This window comes from Pteropus medius, unplaced genomic scaffold (assembly GCF_902729225.1).
Source record: "Pteropus medius unplaced genomic scaffold, Ma_sr-lr_union100, whole genome shotgun sequence".
Classification (NCBI taxonomy): Eukaryota; Metazoa; Chordata; class Mammalia; order Chiroptera; family Pteropodidae; genus Pteropus; species Pteropus medius.
This window is the reverse complement of record NW_024345479.1, coordinates 3714141-3725355: the sequence shown is the minus strand read 5'-3', so window position 1 is coordinate 3725355 and position 11215 is coordinate 3714141. Positions and strand designations below refer to the sequence as shown.

Below are 11215 nucleotides of genomic sequence, written 5' to 3'. Positions count from 1 at the left end.
TCAAATGTCATCTTTTTGAAGGCTTTCTCTAGTGGCACTCATGAAAATGGCAGTCTGCTACCCCCAACCTCTCCTCGCATTCCTGATCCCAATTCCTGCTCTATTTTTTCTTCATAGCCCTTACCACCAACTTGCATATCGATGTTTATGTTTATTACCTTTCACAGAAATGCATGCACACAAACATTTGAATATAAACCCCATGGGAGCAAAGATTTTGTCTACTGTTATAGCCCAGTGACTCAAAAAGTACCTAGTACATAGTAAACACTCAAATTGTATAGCACAATAAAATATGGTTTCATTGATAAACACATTTTTATTCGTTTAAAATGCACAGTCTGTCAATATTTACACATGATCTCCCTCATCCTGAATTAATTTATTTGTTCACTTACTCATCGAATGCTTATTAAGTCCCTGTCTTGTGCCAAGCCCTGTTCGGGGGCCCTGGGGATTCCACAGGGGGCAAGACATACACATTATCTCTTCTCGTAGGAGAAAAAAGCCTACACATTTGTAAATAAATTAGTAAAAATATTTAGAGATTGAGGAAAGTATAACATAGGAAATAAGTAGGGTGCTGAGGCAGAGGATGTGACAGGAGAGACCTGTCAAGTTAGATTCAATGGGTGTCAGAGAGGGCCTCTTGGTGATGACATTGAAGATGAGACTTAAAGAATGAGAAGACTTCATACTGTTCAGCAGAGGAAAACCCCATTTAGCAGCCATCTGGGATGAGTGTGTGTAGTGTCCAACATGAGAGGTCCTGAAGAGAAGAACGGGCCAGAAATGTTGAGTCTGAATCTGGATTCCATCTCCAGGGAGCTATTAGTGATCCGATCTTGAAAAGGTCTGAATCTCCCTTTTGTTACAATGGAGGTGATAATACCTACCTCATAGGTATGGGTTATATTAGGTAATGTATGTGAAAGCGTTTAGGTATGAAATACATGCATGATGGTGTTATGGATAAATGGGGCACTGTTAACTCTGTGCCATTTGAGTGTGAATTTCCCACTGGCTTTGAATGTCCTGAAGGGAAAGCTTGTCCTCTGGTATCTTTAGACCAAAGAAACCCAAGCATGGCAAAGCCTGATGCCATTGGTGGAGAATCTGTGCTGGTAGGCATCTGTCTTGTTTCTGATTGTGTCCCGTCTGTGTCTTGGGAGACTTCTGTGGAGGGTCCCCAGTGGTCATGGCTCCCTTCCCTAAGTGGAGAGAAGAATGGGAGAAACTGTTTGTATAGAGGGGTCTATCCAGAGCTGTCCTCATCTGCTCTCACTGCTAGAACCTGTCCCTGAGACCCGAAGGATCACCTGATATATTTGTCCCCACGGTACCTACCAAGAGTTAAGAGACAAAATTGGACTTTGCCTGTGTTTTCTGCTGCCCCCGGGGACAGCCTGTGGACACCGGTGCAAATCAAATCCATAGTCCAGAAAGGCGGCAGGAGGGGACAGGGGGGCTGGTTCTAGGACAAACCGAAGAGGCAAAGAGCTCTTGGGCTTTCAGGAAGGGAAAGCAGCCTGGGAGGAGAGAAAAAAAAAATGAGAAGTGGGGGTAGGAGAGCTGGGGTGTGAGGCTCAAGGCTGAGAGGGTGGGAAGGGGAAGTGAGGGCACGAAGGAGGAAAGGGCCACCGGGGAAAAAAGGCACAGAGCAGGAAAGGGAGGGAGGTGGCCTCGGGGCGGGGGGTGGGGCACGGAGGTGGGGGGTTGGGGGAGGGCGGGCGGGGCAGGCCGGTGAACGAGGCGGGGCGGCGGGCGGCGCTGGAGGGCGTCAGTGCGGAACGCAGCGGCCCGAGGCCCGGCCACCGGGGGGTCTCGTCGTCCAGCAACCGCAATCGCGTCGGAGCCCGGGCAACGGCATGGAGCAGGGGCGGCAGCACGGGGGGGGGCGCGGAGCAGGGTCGTGAGGGTGGGGTGGGGGCAGCCAATCACAACTCCACGCAGGGCGCGGGGGAACTGATGCCACCATTGAGCAGTCTCAGTGGGGGATCTGCCACAAGAAGAAAAGTTCCAGGAACTGTGAGGGCTGTCCTGAGTCCGTGTAAAAGTCCCAGATCAATTTGGAGAAGCTATGGGGACTGCTTGGGGGTGGGGGTGGATTGAGATTCTGCTGGGAGGGGTAAGGAGTGGTGGGGCCATCCTGGACTCGAGCTCCCAGGAGCGGTGGGCTGACGTGCGTGCTTCTGGAGCCCACCGGGTTCAGGGAGCCGGGGGTGCGCTCAGAGCGCAGGTCCAGCCTGGACCCGGGGTCAGCTGGAAGGAGGAGGCGCACCGCTGTCCCCCCGGCCCAGGTTCTGTGATACACTCCGACTCGAGCTCTGGAGCAGTCAGTGCATGACAGAACTTGGGCCTGACGGACCTTCTGCACCCAATGGGCACAGCACCCACCCGGGGCCTGCAGTGGACCATCTACTTGGGAGTGGAACAGGCACCGGAGTTGGCCCTCGAGGCACAGGGTTGGGCCGGAACCAGCTATGGACCTTTGGGGCTGGGGTTACTGGAGCCAGAGCATGGACTCCTGGGGCCAGCAGATCCCATAAAGCTAATGACAGGACATCTGCCTTGAGTCAGGGGCCAACGGAGCTTCCCCCCTCTCCCTGTGTCAGTTGCAGGAACCTTCCCTCTACACCATCAAGGCTGTTTTCATCCTAGATAATGATGGACACCGACTGCTGGCCAAGGTAACTTCCCAACCTCAATCAGAGGGCCCCTGAAGACTGTGCTTCAGCCCCAAGAACAGAAGTCCCCACCCAGCTGACTTTTCTGTCTCAGGAGAGACCCCACTGTGGGCTCTATGACTCAGAGCAGCTCAACTTAGACCCTCCGAGGGTCATTCTGTCCATCCTCCTGCCTTGTGAGTGCTGGCCCCTGAAGGGGGAGCATGTCTCCCCCTGTTTCTACTCATGTTCCTTGAAATATCTTCTTATCATCCTTTCCACTGCCCACCTGACCCTGGGCGTGGAAGGGACCACCTGAGGGGTCACTGGAGTGTTGAGCCTGGGACCCGGGAGTCCTAGTCTCAAATTCTAAACAAGCTACCTCCACTTTGCTTCTACAGCTTAACAAACACTAGGGATTTAGTCTGAGGAGTCTAAGAATTTGAAACCAGACAGGATTTTAGAGACCACGTAATCTAACTCTTTCACAAATGAAGAAAATGCAGTTAGAGAAGCTAAACGAGTTGCCTGTGGTCACAAGTGTTAATATCAGGACAGAGATCTGAATTCAGATATTTGACTTGGAGCTCAGGTTTTCACTGCTTGAACTTACTCAGTTATCTGGTGTCTATCCCAGTGAACATGACCTGGGTAAACCAAACTAGGATCATCCAAAAATAAATGTCTACTGTCAACACCATTAACTATAGTAGGGCTATGGCATCTAACTAGCTATGAAATACATTACAGATTTGTTTGTTTGTTTGGGGCTGAAACATTTTGTCTTATGCCTTCAGTGGCCAGCAAGGAGACAACTAATTTGCCTGCAGATGGGGTACTAAGTAGCAAAATACACACGCAGAAAATTGAAAGCTGAGTTCAGCATACCTTGCCCCAGCAGATGCTAAGAGGTGGATCAGCAATGCCAAAGGTTTTAGGGCCTCCTCCTAGCAGGACACATCCATGTTCAGATTAAGAAACTGAGTCAGAGAGGCTCACCAAACCCAAACAAAATAGCATCGATTTAATTGTGCAGTGTACGCCAGGAACTTTTCCTTAGATATTTAATCTTCCCCATAGCCCTATCTGAAGTCAAACTATCCTTGGTATTGAATCCCGGCTCTGCCCCTACAACTCGAGATGTCAGGGAAGTTACCTGATTTCTTCATGCCTCAGTTTCCCTGTCTGTGTAACAGGGATAAAAAAGTAGCTGTTAGTGATTGTTGTTGTTGTGACCAAGGACCCTTGGTTCTACCCTCTTTCCTGTAGACTTAAGTTTGTGAAGAAATAGTATGATCTAGTGGTCACCCTAATCCTTAGCACACCACACATCTGCTGAATGTATGAAAACCTCTAAGAAATCAGGAGCGAACTCCAAAAACAGGCCTCAAAATTCCTCTGATTTTTAATACTTTTTTTTTACTTAGAATTTATGTTTATGGGGGATAGTGCACAGTCAGGCCTAGAGGGCAATAAAGAGGAGATGGGGCACTCGGCCAGCCCCGACTGTTCCCTGCCACCCATCCATGGAGGAGCCGGGCTCTGTGGAATGGCTATCACCCCTTCTTCTCTTTCTCATAGTATTATGATGACACATTCCCCTCCATGAAGGAGCAGATGGCCTTTGAGAAAAATGTCTTCAATAAGACCAGCCGGACTGACAGTAAGTGTCTTCCCCTTCCTTGCCCAGATCTCTCAGACGCACACTGTCGTCTTTTCCACCTGGACGCATCTGTCCCCATTGGCCCTGTACACCCACAGGCCATTCCCTTTTCTTCAGAGGTTCTCTTCCTTCTCCTTCCCAGCTGTTCTCTATTCCCTCTGGGAAACCACTTCCCACCCCTCTCAAACCCCCCACCCTCAGCACACCTAGTCCTCCTTCTCTCAGGGGAAGAGGCCACCTGAGTTGTGGGGCCCCCACCAGCCTGGAGTGGTCCAAGGCACATGGTGGGAGGGGGTGGAAGGTCGACCTTGAACCGAGTTAACTCCTCAGAATGAGGCAGTTGCTAGAAATAGAGGGTGGAGGGAAGGACACCGAGTAGCCTAGTGGCAGTGTTCCTAGGGCTGGTCTCTGCAAGAGTTCTTTGGAAAGAGAGGAAGGAAATAGCGGGAGAGGTGCAGAGCCAGAGACGGGGACGAGCGGCCAGGCAGAGGTGGCCGGAACTGAAAGTCCCCTTCCCTTCCAGGTGAGATTGCGTTTTTCGGGGGCATGACTATCGTCTACAAGAGCAGCATTGACCTCTTCCTGTATGTTGTGGGCTCATCCCATGAGAATGAGGTGAATTCAGAAGGTTGGGGTGACGAGGAGGGTCTGGCCATGGGGAAATGGCTTGGAGTCTGGGCTAAAAGCTGGGTTCTGAGGGTTACCATCGGAACCTTTCTTTCTGGGCTCTGTGGGCTGGGGAGCAGCCAGAATGGTTTTTTTCAGGGATAAGGTATATCCATGATGCTGCTTAGGTTTCTTGGGAACCAGAGATGAAGTCCTCTGCAGAAACCTTTGTTTCTTAAACATCACTAGAGAAGGATCTACTCAGTGCCCCACAGCGGGACACTCCAGTGTTTCCCAATCCATACACGGGGAGGTGCCCTCCCAGGGCAAGTTGCAGTCAGTCTCCAGCCCTGTCCTCTCTGGAAAAGGACAACTGCCCATGCAGGTAGGCTCTGAGGTCTCCTTTTGGCCTTCTCAACCTCAAGCTCTCTCGTTTTCCTCCTCCCATATCTGCCCACCCCCAGCTGATGCTCATGTCTGTTCTCACCTGCCTGTTTGAGTCCCTGAACCACGTGTTAAGGTGAGTGAGGTCCTCTGCCTTTCAAGGCCCCCATCTCCCAGGCCTCGGTACATCACAGAGGCAAGGCCCTTCCTCCCTGCTTTTCTCCTGAAGCCCCCACAAGGCTAAGGCTGGAATTGAAGCACCCCTCCAAGGCCCCTGCCCTTTACCTGACTTCCATAGTGTCACTCAGAGCAGAGCCACGCAAGGGTATGGCCAGAAAATGAAGTCTAGACCAGCTAAGTGATTTGCGTGAGGTTACGAACTGTTTATATCAGAACAGAGACTCAAATTGAGGTTTTTTTTTGACTTGAAGCTCAAGGTGGTTTTTGTTGCACCCCCATTCAGTTATTTGGTATCTATCCCAGTGAACATGACCAGGGAAAACCAAACTAGGATAAACCAGAAATTAATGTTCCCAGTCAACACAATTAACTATAGTAGAGCTACAGCACCTAAACTAGCTATGAAATGGTGGGCATAAGTGTGGGAGGTTGGGCAAGGAGGGCTTAAGGAAGCAGGCCTGTCCTCTGCTCAGGAATCCTTTGCATAGGTGCTACCCTCACTGCCCTTGACATTGTCCTTCCCAGAGCCTGTTGGGTATGGTGGGGAATGGGTGGAGAGAGGGGGTCTGTCGCACTTAGGCACGGACCTAGCTCCTCCTGGCCATGGGGAGGCTCAGGAGCTGTGTCTGCCTTCAGGAAGAACGTGGAGAAGCGCTGGTTACTGGAGAACATGGATGGAGCCTTCTTGGTGCTGGACGAGATTGTGGATGGCGGGTGAGGAAGGGGTGGAGAGAAGAGGGGCCGGTCAGGGACACTCACAGTGGGGAGGTGCCTTTGAGGGCCCTTGGCTCTAGGTTGCGCCCAGCACATTGTTGGCTCTCTGGCCAACTTCTCCCTCCCTTCCCCAGCATATTCCCAGTGATCTCATTCCCCGCCCCTGCACCTCACTCATGAGGATGGAGGTTAATTTCAATGTTAGCCAAAGTCAAGCAAACAGGAAAGGAATCTGATGTCCAAATATGGCTCACTGTTGAATAGGCAGAGTTTGGGAGAAATGGTTTGCTATCCAGGGCCCAGGAGAAGCAGGCAGAACAGACACTTTCTCCTCCATGGAGGACTTTGTTCGGGCAGAGCCCTGCTGCCTGCATACTGCCCGCTCTTAGAGCCCCATTCCAGCCGTGGCTAGATTCGTGACCTGGGCCAGCTGCACGTTCTTCTTGAGCCTCACTTTCCCTGTCTTTCAAATGGGGATGATAAGGGAACGACTCATAGGGTATGGGGATTAAATAATGTGACGCCATGGCAGGTCCAAGATCTAAAGCCATGGGCTTTTTCCATGACTTTATATCACACGCCTGGGGGCAGGGAGCTCTGGGAGATGGGGTACTGCGGGATTCCTTCCCCTTCCCTCCCTATTGACTGCCTGTTACTGCAAAGCCTTGTGTTAGTTGCTGGGACCCAAGAGAAAGTGGAAAAAGACCAGATTTTGTGGAATTAGAAGCATATACAATTTGGTGGAACCTCTTTAAGGAAAACACACACACACACACACACACACACACACTCTCTCTCTCTCTCTCTCTCTCTCTCTCTCTCTCTCTCTCTCTCTCTCTCTCTCTCTGCAGGGCCCAGGAAGGGCCTGTGCAAGGGAGGACATAGCTTTCTAAGCTTCTGGGTCTGTGCCTCCATAAGGCCCAGTCTCTGCCCCTTCAGTAGCTTACAGTTTCCCTCCAAGGAAAATCAGGGAAGTGTCAGTCAAGTCAATGCCTGAACCGGAGCCTTGGCCTGAATGCTTCTGTCTTTATGGATAAAAGGACCTCTGGTGAGGGAGCCTAGGGCTAGGGTGCCCCAATGATGGGGCCTGGAAAAAACTCTCAAAAATATTTATTCATCCCCCTGGGACTGGTCCAGAAATAAAACTAGGCTTCTGCCCAGGAGGAGCCTCACCATGGTCTGTCCCAGCCACCATGAGGCCCTCATGCCTGCCCCCTGTACCCTGTACACACTCACAGATGGCCCCAGAGAATTCCCAGGGCATCAGGAAAGAGTGTCCCCTAGCTGAGAAAAGCCTTGATATTTGGGTCTATCAGAAGGAAAGATTCCGATTTTTGGAAGTCCATTTTTTTCACGTACAGCATGCCCCCTGTGGCATAAATAATAGTGAAACAAAATAGGCACCCCAGGGGGCGCCTTTTTTCACTCATCTGAATCCATCCCTAGACCCAGAAGATGAAGCGAACTTCCAAGAGTTCTGAGTTTTAGAGCCCCTCCTTTTGACACCCCGATTGTTCTAGACTGGACTCACCCCATTTCGCAGCTTTTGCCCAATGACACTGAGGGCGTGACCACCAGATTCGAGGTCTAGAAGAATCAGAGCCGAGGGCTCTCCGTGGTGAGGGAGAGGTCTGACCTGAGGAAAAGCAGTGGGGAGGTGCCCTGGGTCAGTGGGGAGGTGCCCTGGGGGGATTTTGCAGGATATGGCAAAGGACGAAAGGGGCAGAGGGGCAAGAATTGTGTCACCAATTTTCTTTCTGGTTTCTCATCTTGTAGTGTGATTCTGGAGAGCGACCCCCAGCAAGTGATCCAGAAAGTGAATTTTAGGGTAAGAGTCTTCCTGCATGCCCCCTCACTCACATCTCCTCCAGGCTGCCCTCCTCGTCCTCCCAGCCATCTGTCCTCCCTGCACGTGGGCTGCCAGCCGGATCCGGGGAACTCAGGTTCCTCTAGCAGAAGCAACCTCGGGGACAATGCACTTGTAAAGGGAGCAGCAGTTGAGGGGGGGTGTCAGTTAGTAAGAGATCTCCTGTCCTCTCCCCCTGTAGAATCATCCAGCTCCTCACCATCCTCCCTGGTGGGAAGTGTAGGCTGGGGAAATAAACTCTCAAAGAGACCAGGTGGCTGCCTTGGCCTTGAGGTTGGGAAGTCGCAGTCTAGATAGAACCTCTGGCTTCTCTTGCCCTTTTCTCCCATCTTTATTCCCTTCATTCCCTGACTATCCATGTACCACAGACAGGCCCCAGGGGTCTTGGCTTCCAAGTGACGGGCTGCAGGCCTTCCACTAACCAGTGATACAGGTGCAGTTCGTGATTCCCTAAGCACTGCATCCTCACCCCCCCCCCCCCAAGGCCCTTTACCTCTTTCTTCACCCCCTACCCTCACCCTGGTCTGACCACCCTCTGACACTGCTTCCCTGCAGGCAGATGACAGCGGCTTGACTGAACAGAGTGTGGCCCAGGTAGGCCCCCTGCATCTGCCTTGGCCAGAAATGGGCTAGAGGGAGAAGTAGAGCAGAGCCTCCCAGGGGGACCACAGTGGGGCTGTCAAGGCTGAGAGGAGTCAGAGTGTGAGAGGGATGAGGTGGCGATAGGCCATCTCTTGGAGGGAGTCACTGGAGGCTTCCAGACTCTCCAAGGGGGAGCGAATCAGCATTAGCGAGAGATACACACCCTCCTGGCAGCCCACCTCATCTCCTGGCTTGGCATAGTTAGATCGAAACCCTGGGGTAAGCTGCCCACTCTGGAGATGGCTGTGTCACTTGCTCCCCAAAGCAATCCAGGGACTCAGGCCCCCGATGCTCCTCTCAGCCTGGAAAGGACATCAAATAGAATTTTCCTCCAAACCCTCACCCTTCTCCATTAGGTCTATGTGGGAATTGTTAAGGGACCCTGAAACCTGTAATAGGATCTAACTTTCTCCACTCCCCACTTGTCACCTTGCCCCTGAGTGACCTGGCTGTGAAAGAGTCCACCCTCACCAGCCCCTGCATGGTCCTACCTGGGGGTGCATGTGGGGCCAGAGGGAGGTCCCTGGATTTGTGGCCTGACTGGTTTCCCAGCTGTATAAACCTCCTGCTTGTCAGGCTGACTGCTTGACATCTGTTCTGTCTGCCCACAGGTCTCTCTGCCCAGACTAATCCTGCTTTTATGGAGCTTCCTGCCCTGGCACTAACTACTTCCTGCTGTGGTGGCCCAGGCTGAGATGGGCGTGTAACATTTCTGTGGAGCCCCAGGTGTGGTGCCCACTTCCCTGTCACTGCCCTTGATGCTTACTCTGCCTCTCCCTCTTCCCAGTTCCCCAGGCCTCTGCATACCCTGCTGGAAGGAATGAGGCCACGTGGCTGTTTTCATATCCAAAAGAGGTTAGGGAGCAATGAGCACAGCAGATAAGAACACAGGTGCTGCTGTGAGTCATCCTGGGTTGTGTGCACCACCTTACCGCCCAGAATCTGGGTGACCCAGGGCAAGTTACTCAATCTCTTTGGGGCTCACATAATCACAGGATACTCCTCAGTGTGATTGTGAGACTTAGACGAGCTAATGCAGAGAAAGCTCTTAGCACAGCTCCCCTTTTCCCAAAGGGGGAAAGAATGAAGACATAGCACTTTTAATGGAATTCTTGAGTAAAAACCAAGGAATTACAGGTCGTGAATGGGAGGCGAAATGGCTAGCAGAAACAGGAGAACCTCAGGGCTAGGCTGTCCTTGAGAGAGCGGGAGACCGTGCGGGAAGAAGTAACAAACGGTTTGGGATGGACCTTCTTCGGAAGGGAATGAGGCTTGGTAGCCGGAGGGACAGTCTGAAGGATGTACCTGGAATCACCACCAAGTTGGGATTGTGTATGCACAGTTGTATGGATTTATGTAAGCATTGGACTGAGGTTTCTTCAGCAGGATGCGAGAGTGAACAGTCTGAGTACAGGTGTCCCATAGCACTGTCTGGCCAGCCACCATTTGCCTGCCGGGCCACATCAGCAGTGGGTTGGGGTTTGGAGGACATGTTGCCAGCCAAGGCTGGAGCTAGAGTTTTGTTGAGGTGTCTGGACTAAGGAAGTGTCAGGCCTGGTTCCAGTCTCTGCCTAGACGTGGCACTGTGGGCAGGAGCTCACATGGCATGACCTGGGGAAGACGGGGCCTGCTGCCACACCCACGGCTGCAGACGCAGAAACCAGAGGGCCGGGCAGGTTTGGGCCTGGGCTGGGAGCTGGCTGCAGCCATTTGGACTGCTCTTTCCCTCTGGATGGCCTGTTTCTGCTTATGCCAGGCAGAGATGAACTGCTGCCACCTAGTGACCAGAAGTTGCAGGGACCCTTACAGAAGGTGGGCTATAGACCTCACTGCAGTGTTAAGGCACTTGGCATCCCCCCCAATTCTTTCTCTCAACCTTTCCTTCAACCCCCAGGTTCTTCAGTCTGCCAAGGAACAAATTAAATGGTCGTTACTGAAATGAAGGCTGTGTATTCGAGGCTTCCTCTCCCCAGATCATTTCCCCAATCCCAGAACCAACTCCTGAGGTCTCTGGCCAGGGACTCAGACGCAAAGGTTAGGCTTCAGCATTGAGTCACCCCTTCTCACTGCCTTGGCCACCTCCTGGGCTGTGAGAACCAGCTGAGCTGCCTTAATTCAGACCTTAGGCATCCCTAGCCCCAGAGTCCTAATAAACTTGCTTTTGTCTACTACCAATGGTCTCCTCTCTTGGCCTGGAAAATGTGTGTTCTGTTGAGGGCTCCTACACTTTCTGTGGCTTGCCTTCAAGATGCCCATTATCAGGGCTTATTCCAGTTGTTGTGTGATTGGGGAGGGATGAATCAAGAGAAAGGGGACGATTTAACATAGGGGGTGCGACAGGGATATCACATAGCCCCATATTGGTGGGGAGGACTTGGTATTAAATACCAATTGTGTAATAACGAAAGAGTAATAGGAATGGCGTATACTCCGGAAAAGGAGGCAAAATATTGTACTCACATGGTGGCTCCGCTGGGGATTCTTTGAGTCACT

General features: G+C 51.9%; 1 protein-coding gene and 1 long non-coding RNA gene across 2 annotated transcripts; one reads left to right on the top strand and one right to left on the bottom strand.

Annotated features, from left to right (window-relative positions):
- Positions 1–294: 294 nt before the first annotated feature.
- LOC120611248 (uncharacterized) lies at positions 295–1985 on the bottom strand. Its single transcript, XR_005655118.1, has 3 exons — positions 1942–1985; positions 1348–1529; positions 295–1211 (listed from the first exon to the last, which is right to left on the bottom strand). It is a non-coding gene; the product is annotated as an uncharacterized LOC120611248 (long non-coding RNA).
- Positions 1986–2615: 630 nt separating this feature from the next.
- COPZ2 (coat protein complex I subunit zeta 2) lies at positions 2616–10893 on the top strand. Its single transcript, XM_039873715.1, has 9 exons — positions 2616–2690; positions 4248–4329; positions 4853–4944; positions 5400–5455; positions 6136–6213; positions 7990–8041; positions 8636–8674; positions 9334–9448; positions 10617–10893. Exons 2-8 carry the CDS (start codon positions 4272–4274, stop codon positions 9385–9387), a joined length of 429 nt encoding a protein of 142 aa, XP_039729649.1. The 5' UTR covers positions 2616–2690; positions 4248–4271; the 3' UTR covers positions 9388–9448; positions 10617–10893.
- Positions 10894–11215: the final 322 nt, after the last annotated feature.

Bases quoted from the DNA above. Each gene is read 5' to 3' on its own strand.
- COPZ2 (XM_039873715.1), top strand. From the start codon at position 4,272: ATGAAGGAGCAGATGGCCTTTGAGAAAAATGTCTTCAATAAGACCAGC. The intron at 4,330-4,852 runs GTAAGTGTCTTC...CTTCCCTTCCAG, and splicing joins TAAGACCAGCCGGACTGACA to GTGAGATTGCGTTTTTCGGG. The intron at 4,945-5,399 runs GTGAATTCAGAA...GCCCACCCCCAG, and splicing joins GCTCATCCCATGAGAATGAG to CTGATGCTCATGTCTGTTCT.